Genomic DNA, 19746 nt, shown 5'->3' with positions numbered 1-19746 from the left:
GGGCTAACTGATCCATGGGGCTAACAGCAGATCCATGGAGCTGTGTCTAATGCAGAGCTGTGGTGCCAGGTCACAGTGAATGGAGCCATTGTGCATCGCCTCCACCCCCACCCCCCACCCCCCCTCTAGCTCTCTGTTCCTGACACAGAGAGCCGCTGTCTGTATGACTCACTGGGGGTAAGATGAGTCAAGGCACCGCTCTGGGTCCCTCACTGTGTGGCTGTTTCCATCGCACCAGGTTAAATCACCCTGCACAGGTAGCAGACCTGGCTGTTTCTAAAGTTTGAAAATATATTGCCAATACATGGGGACAAGGCAAGGGGTCTTTTTGAGGTGCCACGGAGGGGCGTAGCATCGAGTGTAGAATGTGTTCTAGTCGAGGATGTGTTCTAGTCGAGGATGTGTTCCAGTCAAGGATGTGTTCCAGTCAAGGATGGCCCTAATTGAACCTGATGTCGGTTCTCTCTGTTCGTTCTGAACGAATCACCGAATGGTGACTTGGTGATTTTTACCTGCCTGGCAAGTGACGTGTCCATTTTTAAGTCAGGTGTGGTGTGTGGGCGGGGGGGGGGGGGGGGGGTTTAAACAGAGGCCTGTATGAGGTAATGTTGGAGGACTAGAGAGTGCATCAGGGTTTTGATTCAGCATGAGGGCCTGGACATGTGATGCGCTCTCTCTCTGTCCTGAGCGCCCTCTCAACTTTCTCTCCCCTCTTTCTTCTCTCCTCTTCTCCTCATTCCTCTGCGCCTCCTCTCAGCCACAAGCACGAGTGAGTGTCATCCATCACACAGCAGAACCACATGATAAGACGGCAGAGCTGGCTAGACCCCAGCACACACACACACACACACACACACACACACACACACACACACACACACACACACACACACACACACACACACACACACACACACACACACACACACACACACACACATAAAGAAGCACACACACACTCTCTCTCTCTCTCTCTCTCTCTTCCCTATGTTCCCCTTTTTCACTGCAGAGTGTCTAGTGAAGTGGAATGAATGCTGCATTTGTTTATGGTCCGAGGTGTTGTTTATTAGACCTAGATGCGTTCCAGCTACATGGCTGTAAAAACATGGATGCTCTCACGCTAAACTCTTTGGGCAATTTCTTCTTATAATTCGTCTTGCGTGAACTACAACTCGCAAAGACAGTTTACAATGACATATAGCTAATATAAAATATACTCTTAAAATAGCTAATAACATTAATGTTTATACGATGTGGGTGGCCATGTTGAAATGAGACTTGAACTGGGGGTTGAGAAATCATAACCGAGTTTGTAACTAGGAAGTCAAAGTTGTTCCTATATTTATCTTGTTATTAAATCTTCTTCCTAGTAGGAAGTCGAAATTTTGGTTATAATGCAGAATGCAGCATGAAACTCGCCAGAGGTACTATATGCTGCAAAAGTACAATTCTCTCTCTCTCTCTCTCTCTCTCTCTCTCTCTCTCTCTCTCTCTCTCTCTCTCTCTCTCTCTCTCTCTCTCATCTCTCTTATCTCTCTCATCTCGCTCTTATCTCTCTCTCTCTCTTGTTTCCCTCTCGCTCTTATATCTCTCTCTTGTTTCCCTCTCTTCCATCTCTCTCTCTCTCTCTCTTCTATCTCTCTCTCTCTCTCTCTCTCTCTCTCTTCCCCCCCCCCAGGGCACCGGGCGTCTCCCCACCAGCGAGTCCTCTCCTGCCACCGGCTACTTGAACTGTGTCCAGAAGCCTGAGGCTGTGGTCCATGCCATGAAGGTATGAAGGACGCCTGTCTCTCTCTCAACATCTAACGGTGACCAGAACCTTGGAATGAAAACCTTAGGACACACACAAGAAAATCACTAAAATCCTTCATTTCTGATTGACAACTATGCTCTTTAAAATATGATATGTGAAAGTTACTCTCATCATTCAGAAGGAACTTTCATTCCAAAACTAAAAAAAACTGATTCGCTTAATATGGTCTTTATATGGGAAATGGCCTGAAACGGGCTTCTGGTCCATGGTTTACCATCTTAAAAGGTGCTTCTGTAAAGTACAAGTTATGTTGTCAGTGTTGTCTGTCCATCTTCAACAGACCAAATCACCTGGTAAATATACATCTGAAATGTATTATATTTCAACCATGGATTTTGTGTGATTTTGTCAAGTCAACTGTGTGTCTACGGCACATCAAAGGTCCCTCCACTCAGAAATATGTATTTTCTACAGTTAACTCCTCTTGGAGGCATGACTTTTGACGATACAGATTGTCACTCGTGCAGAACTTTGAAGTAAATGGATATCAACATACTGGATTACATCAACATACTGGATTACAGCTCCAGACACTTCAATGAATACAAAAGCAACGTTTTGCACAGTTAATGTGCCTGATTGAAAAGTTGCTTGTGTATCCATTACTGGGAGCTGTAATCCAGTGTGTGGTGCTCCTTCAGTTTCATATGTACTTCAGGCCTAGAACACACCTACTCTACTGTGATTTGAGCAGAGTTTGTCACCAGAGCGCCCTTTTCTCATTCTTTCACTGGAGGGGGCGGGCTTCTCATATTCTTTTCTTCAGCAAACAAGATTGTGTAAGATAAAGTGTTTGGCGAACCGTTCAGGTGGAAAAATTTTAATCGCCATGGGTTAATCATCAATATACATTGAATAAATCAATACAAAACGTGTTTGATCCAAAGCAACAGTATGTCATCATCATCATAATTTTTATTTATTCATACATGGTATTGTTACAGTCCAACAGTGTCTTCAGTACACATAGTTAACTTAATATGATCCACTAAATTCCATGGCCGAAAGGAACAGGAAGAAGAAAACTCTTATTGCACCTGCCCCTACTCACATACAGTACACTGATACTGTTCATAGTGCAATGTTTACCAAACCAGACAAAATGTACATACTTATTTTGCAGAAATTCAACACAATTAACACAATTAAGGCGAGACACTGCAGGTGAATAGTCAAATATACTTTTTTTGTTGATTTTGAGATTTTGTTATATTTTGCTTCCTAAACATGTCTTCTATGAAACTAGTGACAATAAAACATCAATAACACACATTTAGTTGTTTATTTTACATAATTTTGCCTTATTGCATCCATAAATGTGCACATATTTAATGGGGAAGTGCCTCATTTGCATATATAAACATAAATTTCAGAAAACTTGCAATATATTTTTTCTTAGTTTATATGTACATAACAAATTGGGAAAGTTTCATAGTGATATCTATTCAAATATTTGTTGCCTATTAGGGGGTACTACACTGTTTGTAGCCTGTGTGTAGTTCTGTTCAATAACATCATTATTATTATTATTCAGTTATCAGGCATGTGTTTATGTTGTCTATTACTAATGGTTTGATTAGGTATTGTGTTTGTAAATATCTGTTTAAAAAAAAAAAAGCATGGCATTTTACAATACAGAACTTTGAAGGAGTTTTCCCAAAAATGAGTTTTAAGAGTTTTTCCTCATACTCTGAGCCAGAAATCTCCACTTCAGTAGCACACACATACACCTAACCTTCCAGTTCTATTCATATCTATGTTCTGAAGGTATTTACAGAAGGGTTTGTTGATATCGCATTCATACCCTGATTTATATCACATTTTATTCCTAAAAACATGGCGAAATATGGAATTTTACCATAAAAATGGACTGAATGGAGTATTTTCTGATTTATGGAGTGATAAAAAGAGATATCCAAAATCCCCTCTGTAATAACCTTTGGCTCTAATATGTCAACAAAATGAAACTATAATTTTGAAAATGGCTTTATCCAATGTTCAGATTTCTGTCCTGGAATTATATGCAAATTAGTGCATATTTAAGTAGATCATGCCTCATTTGCATATTTAAACATACAATTTCAGAAAACTTATTATACAAAAAAGTCTTGTCTTAATATAAGTAATCAACTGGGGAAGTTTCATTGTGATATCTATTAGTTAATTTTTTTACCCTATTCACCTGCAGTGTCTCCCCTTAAATGAACAGAAATAAATACATTTTCTGTATCTATCAGTTAAATTGCATATTTGCTAAGGTTCATTCATTTATACACACACACACACACACACACACACACACACACACACACACACACACACACACACACATTTATCTATATATTTATAGTACACTGTTCTATTATATATGTATTATTCTATATTATACTTCTATATACTATTATACTATATAGTTGTATTATTTTTATTTTATTATACTATAACTAAATCATACTATTTATACTACACTATATTATATTGGTATACAGTATTATACACTATTTTAATGTATTATTATTCTATGTTAAGCTGCTATGTTATATTACTATACTCCAACTAGCCTATACTGTAATGCTATGCTATATTGTATATGTCCATGGATTGATGCATCTCTTCCCCATCAGGTGCTGCAGGTCCATGAGAACCTGGACAAGCAAGTTCCCGAGGACTACGAGGAGGACCTCAGCGAGAAGGAGAAGGCCATCGTCCGAGAGATGTGCAACGTGAGTACTCCCTACCCTATCCGAGTATCTCCCTATCCTCATAATATGTCCTATGTCCATAATACAGTAATGTCGGTTTGCCTGACATTCGGTCGGTCGGTTGCTTCGTTTCTTTGCAGTTAATCTCCACTGGGCGCAAATCAGGTTACATTTTATTTTTTATCGCTTTGAAGGAAGGCTGGGACTTGTGAAGCAGCAACACTTGCAGCAGTGTCCTGGGACCCCCCCCCCCCCCCCCCCCCCCCACTACCACTCTTAATTGGAACCCTTAATAAGAGGCTCGTAGTGGAGCTGTCAGAGCAATTAAACTGAAGCGGCAGGGAATAGAACGCACTCCACCCTTCTACCATACTGCTCTACCCCCCACCCTCTACCATACTGCTCTACCCCCCCCCCCCACCATACTCCTCTACCCCCACCCTCTACCATACTGCTCTACCCCCCCCCCCCCCCCCCCACCATACTCCTCTACCCCCACCCTCTACCATACTGCTCTACCCCCCCACCATACTGATCTACCCCCCCCCACCATACTCCTCTACCCCTCTACCATACTCCTCTACCCCCCCCACCCTCTACCATACTCCTCTACCCCCCACCCTCTACCATACTCCTCTACCCCCCACCCTCTACCATACTCCTCTACCCCCCCACCCTCTACCATACTCCTCTACCCCCCACCCTCTACCATACTCCTCTACCCCCCACCTTATACCATACTCCTCTACCCCCCCCCCTCTACCATACTCCTCTACCCCCCCCACCCTCTACCATACTCCTCTACCCCCCACCTTATACCATACTCCTCTACCCCCCCCCCCTCTACCATACTCCTCTACCCCCCACCCTCTACCATGCTCTTCTACCCCCCACCCTCTACCATACTCCTCTACCCCCCACCTTATACCATACTCCTCTACCCCCCCCCTCTACCATACTCCTCTACCCCCCCCTCTACCATACTCCTCTACCCCCCACCCTCTACCATACTCCTCTACCCCCCACCCTCTACCATACTCCTCTACCCCCCACCCTCTACCATACTCCTCTACCCCCCACCCTCTACCATACTCCTCTACCCCCCACCCTCTACCATACTCCTCTACCCCCACCCTCTACCATACTGCTCTATACCCCCCACCCTCTACCATACTCCTCTACCCCCACCCTCTACCATACTCCTCTACCCCCCACCCTCTACCATACTGCTCTACTCCCCCCTCTACCATACTCCTCTACCCCCCCACCCTCTACCATACTCCTCTACCCCCCACCCTCTACCATACTCCTCTACCCCCCACCCTCTACCATACTCCTCTACCCCCCCCCACCCTCTACCATACTCCCTCTACCCCCCACCCTCTACCATACTGCTCTACCCCCCCACCCTCTACCATACTGCTCTACCCCCCCCACCCTCTACCATACTCCTCTACCCCCCACCATACTGCTCTACCCCCCACCCTCTACCATACTCCTCTACCCCCCACCCTCTACCATACTCCTCTACCCCCCCACCATACTCCTCTACCCCCCACCCTCTACCATACTCCTCTACCCCCCACCCTCTACCATACTCCTCTACCCCCCACTCTACCATACTGCTCTACCCCCCCCACCCTCTACCATACTCCTCTACCCCCCACCATACTGCTCTACCCCCCCACCATACTCCTCTACCCCCCACCCTCTACCATACTCCTCTACCCCCCACCCTCTACCATACTCCTCTACCCCCCACCCTCTACCATACTCCTCTACCCCCACCCTCTACCATACTCCTCTACCCCCCCACCCTCTACCATACTCCTCTACCCCCCACCCTCTACCATACTCCTCTACCCCCCCACCCTCTACCATACTCATCTACCCCCCACCCTCTACCATACTCCTCTACCCCCCACCATCTACCATACTCCTCTACCCCCCACCTCTACCATACTCCTCTACCCCCCACCCTCTACCATACTCCTCTACCCCCCCACCCTCTACTATACTCCTCTACCCCCCCACCCTTCTACTATACTCCTCTACCCCCCCACCCTTCTACCATACTCCTCTTACCCCCACCCTCTACCATACTCCTCTACCCCCCCACCCGCTACCATACTCCTCTACCCCCCACCCTCTACTATACTCCTCTACCCCCCCACCCTCTACCATACTCCTCTACCCCCCACCCTCTACCATACTCCTCTACCCCCCCACCCTCTACCATACTCATCTACCCCCACCCTCTACCATACTCCTCTACCCCCCACCCTCTACCATACTCCTCTACCCCCCACCCTCTACCATACTCCTCTACCCCCCCACCCTCTACCATACTCCTCTACCCCCCACCCTCTACCATACTCCTCTACCCCCCACCCTCTACCATACTCCTCTACCCCCCACCCTCTACCATACTCCTCTACCCCCCACCCTCTACCATACTCCTCTACCCCCCCACCCTCTACTATACTCCTCTACCCCCCCCCACCCTTCTACTATACTCCTCTACCTTCCCACCCTTCTACTATACTCCTCTACCCCCCACCCTCTACTATACTCCTCTTCCCCCACCCTCTACCATGCTCCTCTACCCCCCCCCACCCTTCTACTATACTCCTCTACCTTCCCACCCTTCTACCATTACTCCTCTATCCCCCCCCACCCTCTACCATACTCCTCTACCCCCCCCACCCTCTACCATACTCCTCTACCCCCCCCACCCTCTACCATACTCCTCTACCCCCCCACCCTCTACCATACTCCTCTACCCCCCACCCTCTACCATACTCCTCTACCCCCCACCCTCTACCATACTCCTCTACCCCCCACCCTCTACCATACTCCTCTACCCCCCACCCTCTACCATACTCCTCTACCCCCCCACCCTCTACTATACTACTCTACCCCCCCCACCCTTCTACTATACTCCTCTACCCCCCCACCCTTCTACCATACTCCTCTACCCCCCACCCTCTACCATACTCCTCTACCCCCCCACCGCTACCATACTCCTCTACCCCCCCACCCTCTACTATACTCCTCTACCCCCCCACCCTCTACCATACTCCTCTACCCCCCACCCTCTACCATACTCCTCTACCCCCCACCCTCTACCATACTCATCTACCCCCACCCTCTACCATACTCCTCTACCCCCCCACCCTCTACCATACTCCTCTACCCCCACCCTCTACCATACTCCTCTACCCCCCACCCTCTACCATACTCCTCTACCCCCCACCCTCTACCATACTCCTCTACCCCCCACCCTCTACCATACTCCTCTACCCCCCACCCTCTACCATACTCCTCTACCCCCCACCCTCTACCATACTCCTCTACCCCCCCACCCTCTACTATACTCCTCTACCCCCCCACCCTTCTACTATACTCCTCTACCTTCCCACCCTTCTACTATACTCCTCTACCCCCCCACCCTCTACTATACTCCTCTTCCCCCACCCTCTACCATGCTCCTCTACCCCCCCCCACCCTTCTACTATACTCCTCTACCTTCCACCCTTCTACCATACTCCTCTACCCCCCCCCACCCTCTACCATACTCCTCTACCCCCCCACCCTCTACCATACTCCTCTACCCCCCCCACCCTCTACCATACTCCTCTACCCCCCCACCCTCTACTATACTCCTCTACCCCCCCACCCTTCTACTATACTCCTCTACCCCCCCACCCTCTACCATACTCCTCTACCCCCCCACCCTCTACTATACTCCTCTACCCCCCCCCACCCTTCTACCATACTCCTCTACCTTCCCACCCTTCTACTATACTCCTCTACCCCCCCACCCTTCTACCATACTCCTCTACCCCCCACCCTTCTACCATACTCATCTACCCCCCCACCCTTCTACTATACTCCTACCCCCCCACCCTTCTACTATACTCCTCTACCCCCCACCCTCTACCATGCTCCTCTACCCCCCCACCCTTCTACCATACTCCTCTACCCCCCCACCCTCTACCATACTCCTCTACCCCCCACCCTCTACCATACTCCTCTACCCCCCACCCTTCTACTATACTCCTACCCCCCACCCTTCTACTATACTCCTACCCCCCCACCCTTCTACTATACTCCTCTACCCCCCCACCCTTCTACTATACTCCTACCCCCCCACCCTTCTACTATACTCCTCTACCCCCCACCCTTCTACCATACTCATCTACCCCCCCACCCTTCTACTATACTCCTACCCCCCCCCACCCTTCTACTATACTCCTACCCCCCCACCCTCTACCATACTCCTCTACCCCCCCACCCTTCTACTATACTCCTCTACCCCCCACCCTCTACCATGCTCCTCTACCCCCCCACCCTTCTACCATACACCTCTACCCCCCACCCTTCTACTATACTCCTCTACCCCCACCCCTCTACCATGCTCCTCTACCCCCCACCCTCTACCATACTCCTCTACCCCCCCACCCTTCTACCATACTCATCTACCCCCCCACCCTTCTACTATACTCCTACCCCCCCCCACCCTCTACCATACTCCTCTACCCCCCCACCCTTCTACTATACTCCTCTAACCCCCCACCCTTCTACTATACTCCTCTACCCCCCCCACCCTTCTACCATACTCATCTACCCCCCCACCCTTCTACTATACTCCTACCCCCCCACCCTTCTACTATACTCCTACCCCCCCACCCTCTACCATACTCCTCTACCCCCCCACCCTTCTACTATACTCCTCTACCCCCCACCCTCTACCATACACCTCTACCCCCCCACCCTTCTACTATACTCCTCTACCCCCCACCCCTCTACCATGCTCCTCTACCCCCCACCCTCTACCATACTCCTCTACCCCCCCACCCTTCTACCATACTCATCTACCCCCCCACCCTTCTACTATACTCCTACCCCCCCACCCTCTACCATACTCCTCTACCCCCCCACCCTTCTACTATACTCCTCTACCTTCCCACCCTTCTACTATACTCCTCTACCCCCCCACCCTCTACTATACTCCTCTCCCCCACCCTCTACCATGCTCCTCTACCCCCCCCCACCCTTCTACTATACTCCTCTACCTTCCCACCCTTCTACCATACTCCTCTACCCCCCCCCCCACCCTCTACCATACTCCTCTACCCCCCACCCTCTACCATACTCCTCTACCCCCCCCACCCTCTACCATACTCCTCTACCCCCCCACCTCTACTATACTCTCTACCCCCCCACCCTTCTACTATACTCCTCTACCCCCCCACCCTCTACCATACTCCTCTACCCCCCACCCTCTACTATACTCCTCTACCCCCCCACCCTTCTACCATACTCCTCTACCTTCCCACCCTTCTACTATACTCCTCTACCCCCCCACCCTTCTACCATACTCCTCTACCCCCCACCCTTCTACCATACTCATCTACCCCCCCACCCTTCTACTATACTCCTACCCCCCCACCCTTCTACTATACTCCTCTACCCCCCACCCTCTACCATGCTCCTCTACCCCCCCACCCTTCTACCATACTCCTCTACCCCCCCACCCTCTACCATACTCCTCTACCCCCACCCTCTACCATACTCCTCTACCCCCCACCCTTCTACTATACTCCTACCCCCCACCCTTCTACTATACTCCTCTACCCCCCCACCCTTCTACCATACTCATCTACCCCCCCACCCTTCTACTATACTCCTACCCCCCCACCCTTCTACTATACTCCTACCCCCCCACCCTCTACCATACTCCTCTACCCCCCCCACCCTTCTACTATACTCCTCTACCCCCCACCCTCTACCATGCTCCTCTACCCCCCACCCTTCTACCATACACCTCTACCCCCCCACCCTTCTACTATACTCCTCTACCCCCCACCCCTCTACCATGCTCCTCTACCCCCCACCCTCTACCATACTCCTCTACCCCCCCACCCTTCTACCATACTCATCTACCCCCCCACCCTCTACTATACTCCTACCCCCCACCCTCTACCATACCTCCTCTACCCCCCCACCCTTCTACTATACTCCTCTACCCCCCACCCTTCTACTATACTCCTCTACCCCCCCACCCTTCTACCATACTCATCTACCCCCCCACCCTTCTACTATACTCCTACCCCCCCACCCTTCTACTATACTCCTACCCCCCCACCCTCTACCATACTCCTCTACCCCCCCCACCCTTCTACTATACTCCTCTACCCCCACCATCTACCATACACCTCTACCCCCCCACCCTTCTACTATACTCCTCTACCCCCCACCCCTCTACCATGCTCCTCTACCCCCCCACCCTCTAACCATACTCCTCTACCCCCCCCACCCTTCTACCATACTCATCTACCCCCCCACCCTTCTACTATACTCCTCTACCCCCCCCACCCTTCTACCATACTCCTCTACCCCCCACCTTCTACTATACTCCTACCCCCCCACCCTTCTACCATACTCATCTACCCCCCCCACCCTTCTACTATACTCCTACCCCCCCACCCTTCTACTATACTCCTACCCCCCCACCCTTCTACTATACTCCTCTACCCCCCCCACCCTCTACCATACTCCTCTACCCCCCACCCTTCTACCATACTCCTCTACCCCCCCACCCTTCTACCATACTCCTCTACCCCCCCACCCTTCTACTATACTCCTCTACCCCCCCCCACCCTTCTACCATACTCCTCTACCCCCCCCACCCTTCTACCATACTCCTCTACCCCCCCACCCTTCTACTATACTCCTCTACCCCCCCCCCACCCTTCTACTATACTCCTCTACCCCCCACCCTTCTACCATACTCCTCTACCCCCCCACCCTTCTACCATACTCCTCTACCCCCCACCCTCTACCATACTCCTCTACCCCCCCAACCCTTCTACCATACTCCTCTACCCCCCACCCTCGACCATACTCCTCTACCCCCCACCCTTCTACTATACTCCTCTACCCCCCACCTTCTACCATACTACTCTACCCCCCCACCCTCTACCATACTCCTCTACCCCCCCCACCCTCTACCATACTCCTCTACCCCCCCACCCTTCTACTATACTCCTCTACCCCCCCACCCTTCTACTATACTCCTCTACCCCCCACCATTCTACTATACTCCTCTACCCCCCACCCTTCTACCATACTCCTCTACCCCCCACCCTCTACCATACTCCTCTACCCCCCCACCCTTCTACTATACTCCTCTACCCCCCACCCTTCTACTATACTCCTCTACCCCCCCACCCTTCTACTATACTCCTCTACCCCCCCACCCTCTACCATACTCCTCTACCCCCCCACCCTTCTACTATACTCCTCTACCCCCCCACCCTTCTACTATACTCCTCTACCCCCCCACCCTTCTACCATACTCCTCTACCCCCCACCCTTCTACTATACTCCTCTACCCCCCAACCTTCTACTATACTCCTCTACCCCCCCCACCCTTCTACTATACTCCTCTACCCCCCCACCCTCTACCATACTCCTCTACCCCCCCACCCTTCTACTATACTCCTCTACCCCCCCACCCTTCTACTATACTCCTCTACCCCCCCACCCTTCTACTATACTCCTCTACCCCCCCACCCTTCTACTATACTCCTCTACCCCCCCACCCTCTACCATACTCCTCTACCCCCCCACCCTTCTACTATACTCCTCTACCCCCCCACCCTTCTACTATACTCCTCTACCCCCCCCACCCTTCTACCATACTCATCTACCCCCCCACCCTTCTACTATACTCCTCTACCCCCCCACCCTTCTACTATACTCCTCTACCCCCCCACCCTTCTACCATACTCCTCTACCCCCCCCACCCTTCTACCATACTCATCTACCCCCCCACCCTTCTACTATACTCCTCTACCCCCCCACCCTTCTACTATACTCCTCTACCCCCCCACCCTTCTACCATACTCCTCTACCCCCCCCCCACCCTTCTACCATACTCATCTACCCCCCCACCCTTCTACTATACTCCTCTACCCCCCCACCCTTCTACTATACTCCTCTACCCCCCCACCCTTCTACTATACTCCTCTACCCCCCGCACCCTTCTACCATACTCATCTACCCCCCCACCCTTCTACTATACTCCTCTACCCCCCCACCCTTCTACCATACTCCTCTACCCCCCCCACCCTTCTACCATACTCATCTACCCCCCCACCCTTCTACTATACTCCTCTACCCCCCCACCCTTCTACTATACTCCTCTACCCCCCCACCCTTCTACTATACTCCTCTACCCCCCCACCCTTCTACTATACTCCTCTACCCCCCCACCCTTCTACTATACTCCTCTACCCCCCGCACCCTTCTACCATACTCATCTACCCCCCCACCCTTCTACTATACTCCTCTACCCCCCCACCCTTCTACCATACTCCTCTACCCCCCCCACCCTTCTACCATACTCATCTACCCCCCCACCCTTCTACTATACTCCTCTACCCCCCCACCCTTCTACTATACTCCTCTACCCCCCCACCCTTCTACTATACTCCTCTACCCCCCACCCTCTCTGTGGCGCTGAAAGGACCTGGGTCCTGGATATAAAGGATCACTGATTAGAAAGCCGGGGCTAGCAGCTAGCTGGGTCTTGCAGAAGGTATGTGACAGGGGGGGGGGCAGGACTCTAGGGGAGGGGGGGTACTACAAAAGTACCTCTGTATTATCACCTGGGGCCCCCCTCTCTCTCTCTCTGTCTCTCTCACTCTCTCATAAAGACCCCAGAAGCACAGACTCAGGCAGGCAGGGTTGTGTGTGTGTGTGTGTGTGTGTGTGTGTGTGTGTGTGTGTGTGTGTGTGTGTGTGTGTGTGTGTGTGTGTGTGTGTGTGTGTGTGTGTGTGTGTGTGTGTGTGTGTGTGTGTGTGTGTGTGTGAGATATCTTGGGCTCAAAGTCAAAATGGGAGTGTTTGAAGTTTCCAGCCTTGAAGAAGAAAGTTATTTCTTCTGCCTAGCTTAACTATCCGTGTCTCTCTTTCTCTCACTCATCTCTCCCATTCCCTCTCACTTTTTCTCATTCTCTCTCTCTCTCTCTCTCTCTGGGAGCAGGTGGTGTGGAGAAAGCTGGGCGATGCAGCAGGATCAAAGCCGTCCATCAGACAGCACCTCTCTGGGAACCAGTTCAAAGGGCCTCTGTAGCCTGGCAACCAGAGAGAGAGAGAGAGAGAGAGAGAGAGAGAGATCTACCTACACTCACCTGAAAGCACCTTGTGATCCACTGCCTGCTACACTACCCACCATGCCCCGCTCCCTGCTCACCAACAGTACCCAGCACTCCCTTCACCACACCTTCTTCATATATATATGATTGGACTAGATGGTATCCAGGAAACCACAAAATGGACCTTGTTTTTTCTCACTCACCACCAGTATCCAACTCTACATGTAACATTACAAGATGTATTTCTTTTTGAACTGATGTAAGTGTTGTCGACTGGCAGCTAGTTTCACTGATTTGCCACTTTTCAGCATCGATTCAGGGGCTTGGTCTCACTGCAAACTCTCCTGTTATTATGGGCTGACGATAAACCTATGACATGAAAGCTATATCATGCAAAATATATATAGTCCTTTTAGATTATACCTGTGCTACTTTTAAGCTAGTGACGTCCCATGGTTTCAGCCAGAGTTTGGGAGAGAATTCTCTAGAAAAGTTGTTTCTTCACGGCGGTAACGTCGGATAAGGTTACCTCCTCTATAGAGGTCTTAGCTCCTCTTGTCGCCTGTGCTCGCCCCCTAGTGGTCAACGAGTATAATTAGCATTAGAATTCTAAAGTGTTAACCAAGTGAGATCCACTGTGACCTAGCACCCTTTCTGCTCATGAGACGAGTCTATTAATAGTTACCACAGTCTAGAGATCACTGTTAACGTGTGTATATTATGTATAAAACCATAGCACTGTTGTTATTGTTGATTTTATCTTTTTTTTTTGTACTCTAGCGTGGCCATGTGATCAATTATTTTGTTTTGGAAAGCATACACAACTGGACCTTTTACACAGGGTTTGCTTTTGGTAACAAAAGTTTTTATTTTGTCTATTTTTATTATAATTTTTTTTTTCGTTCTGTATACAAATGCAAATGTATTAATAAGGACATTCTTAATTGAACCATCTCAACCGGAGTCTTTGGAGTGATAGATTTTTATTTTCTCGTCTATTCACTTTTTTTTTTTCTATTAAAGTAAAACATGTATGCTGTGTGCATGCTCGACAATCATGTTCTCAGGTTCGGAGGGCCAGAGCTTTACAGTACCGTCGCCCAGCTGTGACTCGGTGTGTGAACCCTGCAGGCTACCACACCGTTGGAGACTGCTGAGGGCAGGGCATAAGCTGAACCCATCACTGACAGGCCCTCGTCCTCATCAATGTCCTATGAAATGTACATGGCCAAAGGCTTAATATATATATATTATTTTTTGTGTTAACTTTTTCCGTTGCAGTCATTTCTGTTAGTGGGCCATTTGATGGTATTTAACAAGAGAGGTGATTAGTAGGTTAACTGGTTTTCCTCCATATATTTTCACTGAAATTGAAACGGCCCCCTGCTGGCTGTAAATTCAACTTTTCGTTTTTGTTTTCTTAAGTTATCTCCATTGATTGAAATCCGTCACCTTTCACCTGGAGGTCGGGGCCTGTCTGTGTGGCGTCAGCCACCAAGCCTCTCAGCAGGAGGCCGCATGTTTGTTGAAAGCGGAGTCTTTTCTGTTGGAACGCGAGAGACAAGTCTTCCCTTGGATGTCTTCTGATAACATTTTATTTACTATATTGATGTCAGAATGAACAAAGCACTGTTAAAATCAGTCTCGAGTATTTATTTGCCAGGTGTCAAGATAAGAGATGGGAGGGCTGTTGGGCCGTCATGTCCTCGACATGTTTACGATTTAAATTGAAAGAGGAATTGACCTATATCAAACCCTGCCCTCTTTTATTGATCCTCCAATCACAACTGTTGCTTCCCAAATACCAGTTGTGATTGGGTGATCAAGATAAGCGTGTAGGTTTTAGATAGGTCATTTGGTTACTTGGGGAAAGAAAACTGTTCCGATTGGTTCGGTCAGTGATTGACAGCTCAAGTTCTAGATTTAGTTGTTCCAAATTAGAACATTATGGAGGCGGCCGTGCGTGCGCCTTATCTCTCTCAAATAATGGGTCTAACAAAGAAAAAGATAAATCACCAAGTATGGGTTTGAAAAGTGTCCTTTTTTCTAGGAACTGATTTGAAGCCATGATACAATTTTGAATACTTTATATATGGCATTTGATTTGAGATGTGCCACTTTTTATTTCTGCATGGTGTTTTGATTTGGAACTTTTTTAACATGTAGTGGGTTTTGTTTGTGCTAAACCAGAATCTTAGGAATCTACAGTGTAAATGCCAATTCCTGTAGTAGCATGACTATGTAACTTTTCATGAAATTCACTGATATCAAAAATGGATATTGGTAGGTGAAAATACCTAGAGAAATGAAATGGGCCACTTTTAGAGAAACACATTTGGAAAATAAATACATTTGTTAAATGATAAGTTCCGTCTTCCGTCAGTTAATGAACAGAAATATTAAATGTTTTACTGCTGTTGAATAATTGAGTTTGAGCTATAATGCCCCCTGCTGGAATAGTATGTTGGGGTAATGACTTGAAAAAGAGCAAACACTGTATAAAAGGCATGAACCAACACTGTTAAGACTCCCCCAGCAGAGGTGACAGCGTGCCGTACATCATAGAAAATGTGTAAGTATTCTCCATATTGTCCTGAAGGTCTGTGGAAGGTCGATGTAATTGAAACACATTTGAGGTGTGCGTTAAAGATCGACTGGAGGAGGGCCGTGTAGTGGACGAAACAGGGATTAAGATGATTGCACAAAGTACTTAAAGTACAAAGGTCACACCCAGCACACAAAGACTCACCTGACTGTTCATAGGAAAAGAGCTCTTTATTATCACTCCGCCCCATTGAGGCACAAAAGCAAGGTTGTACAGCGTACAGTCTTTTACAGAAAAAAAGCCTTGCAGTAAGGCACGTATGGATAGATCTCTAAAAAGATCAGTTGTTAAGATTTCAGGTATGTACAAATATTACCCTTTCCGTCTCTCCAGTGTTAGTGTTTTTGACCACGTTTGTGAAAAATCGCAAACAAACACTGCAGGTGGCGAGGATGACGATGTCAAATTTATAGACAAAGCAAAACATTCTTCAAATTATATTCAAAACAGGGTTGGGGTCAATTAACTTTAAATTTAATACAAGATTTATTTGGTGATAGATGATTAATTGTTAGATATATTATGTAGGATATAACCCTCATCTTTAATTCTTTGCATACATTAAGTTAATTGAAGCCATCCCCGTCATAATTACTTGATCAGAACCAAATAATATAAGGCCAGCTGTTCATCCCATGCGAGATTTCCCCAATAAGGAAATGTTGGGAATGTGGAATAAATAAGAGAATTTCTCTTGTGCAGAAAGGTAAAAAGAAACGTATGGAATACCAGCCCAACCAATGACAAAAGTTCACTCCTGTACAGTAAGCAAGTTACTTTAAGGTGCACGCATGTAGTTTGAGAGTCAGAGAAATTAAAAATATACCCCAATAATTATTTTCACAACTGAATAAACAAACTCAAGAGGAATGGTGTCCTTGGAACACAAAGCTGACTGAAAAGTCACTGTTTCTCTGTCGTGTACAAAGACAGGGCCAGCAATATTTAGCTTACACTTTCTATGCTTACAATTGATTCAAACGTGCCTAAAAATTATGATGAAATAAGATGAGCATTGTAAGTATGTTTTGAAATTGAACAACCGCAGTATCTGCACATTTGTTTTGAACAAATTTCTCTCCCCAAATCCTACTATATTGACCCACCTGGGTTTTTTTTTCCCTTTCTTGAAGGTATGTTTTTTTTTTAAGAGATGCACCTATTGCAATTTTCTTGGCCGATTCCAATTTCCGATATAAATTGTTTTCCTTTTTAACTTATCTTTTGTCTGACCTGCCAATTCAGATTTTGGCCCGAGATCTATAATTGACAGAATACACAAAAAAAAATCCTTTCCTCTCATGGAAAATGTCATTGTATGTTCATAATAAAACAGACTATTAAAGAACTTTTACATCTTCTCCCAAACTGCACCAGGTTATAGGACCTTCTCAAAAGAACTATAATTGACCGCATACATAAATAACTATAATCAACAGCATACACAAATAACTATAATTGATAACATACACAAACAGTTTTGTGACGTGTACCATCTGTGCCGCTGTGTGCGCAACATGAACCACCATGCGGGGCATGCGTGGAAATCTGACCGGCACAGAATGGGATATACTGCATCTGGTCACCGGCTGATCTATGGGTGCATCTCTATATGTTTTCATAGCCTCACAACAAGCCAGAAAGCTTTTGCCAATTTGTTCACAACACAAGATTACCCTGACCTCCATTCTCATTTCATGGCTAGGAATAAGGCGGGCCTGGCATCAGGGTTGCCGGTCTAATCAGGTTTGACTCCTGATTCAGGTATGGTGCCAGGCTCTCATCTTATCCAGTTTGCGTGGTTTAAAATCTGCATGCCAGGGGGTGGGGGCAGAGGTGACTGTGCTGGCGGTGGAGGAGGCGGGTATCCCGTGGGTGGCAGCCCCATCCCTGGAGGAGGCACGTGGCCTGGGGGCATGCGTGGAGGCGGGGGGTAGCTGTGGTTGTACCCCGGCGGAGGGTAGCTCGGGGCCAAGCTGGGTGGTGGGTAGGTTGAGGGTGGAGGAGGGGGCCCCGGAGGGAGAGCGCTGGGTGGAGGGTAGACATGGTAGGGTGGCATGGGGGGGCCATAGCTGAGCGGCAGGGAGGCATAGGCAGGGCCCTCCGTCTTCATCAGGGACTGGAGGTTCTGGTAGCCCTCTCCGGACATGTAGGAGCTGGTGGTGGACATGATGCAGTTGGGGGGGGGAGGGGGCGGTGGCCGGTGGGGGAGGGGAGGAGGCTGGTGCGGCGGGGGGGCATGGGGTGGAGGGGGTGCGGCCTCGCTGCCCAGCTCAGCTTCTGCAGGAGGTGCCGGGGTGGGGGCCTTGCATTCTAGAGGAAGGGAGAAAGACGTTTACATTTTCATAGTATTGGAAAAAAATTAAAAAAGATAATTATATATATATATAATCACAATATTTAAGAGGATATATATCACAATATCTGCTAAGGTAATGAAAATCACTTGGACCGTCCACATGGTAATGGGATGTGTGATATAGCATCAAACTGAAACTAACCTTTTCAAAAATTCTTTTGTGAGAAATCTGACTTAACACTTTCAGTGCCAGGGACGTCATATCTCGTTTTATCAGCCCAATGCCTGAATGCCCACGACGTTTATTAGCATTTTTTTTTTTTATTAGCGACCTGAATTCATATTTCATCAACTGAGTCTCCCATTGGTACAGCAGCCCCTGTAGGAGCTCAGATGTGAAAAAAACTGCCCCCTATCGTCTCCCAGATGGTAATGCACCCTTTTGGAATGGACTCAATGAAAATGGATGAGAAAAGAAAAATCCGGAATCCACATTTTACTTCTCAGGCATGTAGAGCCGATCGGATTCATTGTGGACCCTCAGAACAGCGTGGAATACATATGTCCAGTATGTAGCGTTGGATCAATAAAAGCGATCGATATTTGGAATGGCGATCAGGAATTGGAATAATCTTTTTGGATAACATCTGATCTCAGGTAAGGAATCTATTTTACCAGTCTTAGGGAAAAAGCTTATATCTCCGTGAAAACAGGTCTGATTATCCTATGTGTGTGTGTGGCTGTGCAAGCGATCAGGAAATAAGAATACATTTAAAACATAGATTAGGCGTTTTAACGCTATCATTGAAGTGGGTGGTGGCACTCGAGCACTAAATAGTGCGCCTCCTGCTGGCACTGAAAGTGTTAATGTAGCCAAAGGGGGTGACTGTGAGCTCGGGTTGGCTCCCACGGGTGCGCCCTTTCTCGGATCGACGCGAGATTTCTCCCATGGGTCCATCTCGTTGTGGAGATAAACTTCCCAAGTCACTTCCATCAGCGAAAACGTTTGGAAACGGTTGGGGCGCGACCCGGGGAAAACTCTGCGATTTTGCCCAAGGTGACTGATATTTTGGGTTGGCTCGCAAGGGCCCGCCCTTTGTCGGATCGACGCAAGCTTTCTCCCACGGGTACATATCGTCATGGAGCACGATTTCCCCATG

At 48.5% G+C, this 19746-nt stretch overlaps 2 protein-coding genes across 5 annotated transcripts in view; one reads left to right on the top strand and one right to left on the bottom strand.

The window, feature by feature from the left end:
• Positions 1 to 14972, top strand: part of ccdc85cb (coiled-coil domain containing 85C, b) — a 109402-nt gene extending 94430 nt beyond the window's left edge. For all 4 annotated transcript variants that reach the window (XM_084314535.1, XM_084314534.1, XM_084314533.1 and 1 more), the window contains 3 exons: positions 1679 to 1771; positions 4438 to 4536; positions 13571 to 14972. In XM_084314535.1, the coding sequence (XP_084170661.1) occupies positions 1679 to 1771; positions 4438 to 4536; positions 13571 to 13660 (282 nt within the window). In that variant the 3' untranslated portion in view covers positions 13661 to 14972. The remainder of the gene's footprint in view (positions 1 to 1678; positions 1772 to 4437; positions 4537 to 13570) is intronic.
• A 1500-nt stretch (positions 14973 to 16472) lies between these two features.
• Positions 16473 to 19746, bottom strand: part of ccnk (cyclin K) — a 19983-nt gene continuing 16709 nt past the window's right edge. Inside the window, 1 exon segment of the mRNA XM_084314539.1 lies at positions 16473 to 18600. Coding sequence (XP_084170665.1) covers positions 18068 to 18600 — 533 coding nt within the window. The 3' untranslated portion in view covers positions 16473 to 18067.

This window comes from Notolepis coatsorum (genome assembly GCF_963971535.1).
Source record: "Notolepis coatsorum genome assembly, chromosome: 5".
NCBI classification, from domain to species: domain Eukaryota; kingdom Metazoa; phylum Chordata; class Actinopteri; order Aulopiformes; family Paralepididae; genus Notolepis; species Notolepis coatsorum.
This window is presented reverse-complemented; position numbering and strand designations above follow the sequence as displayed.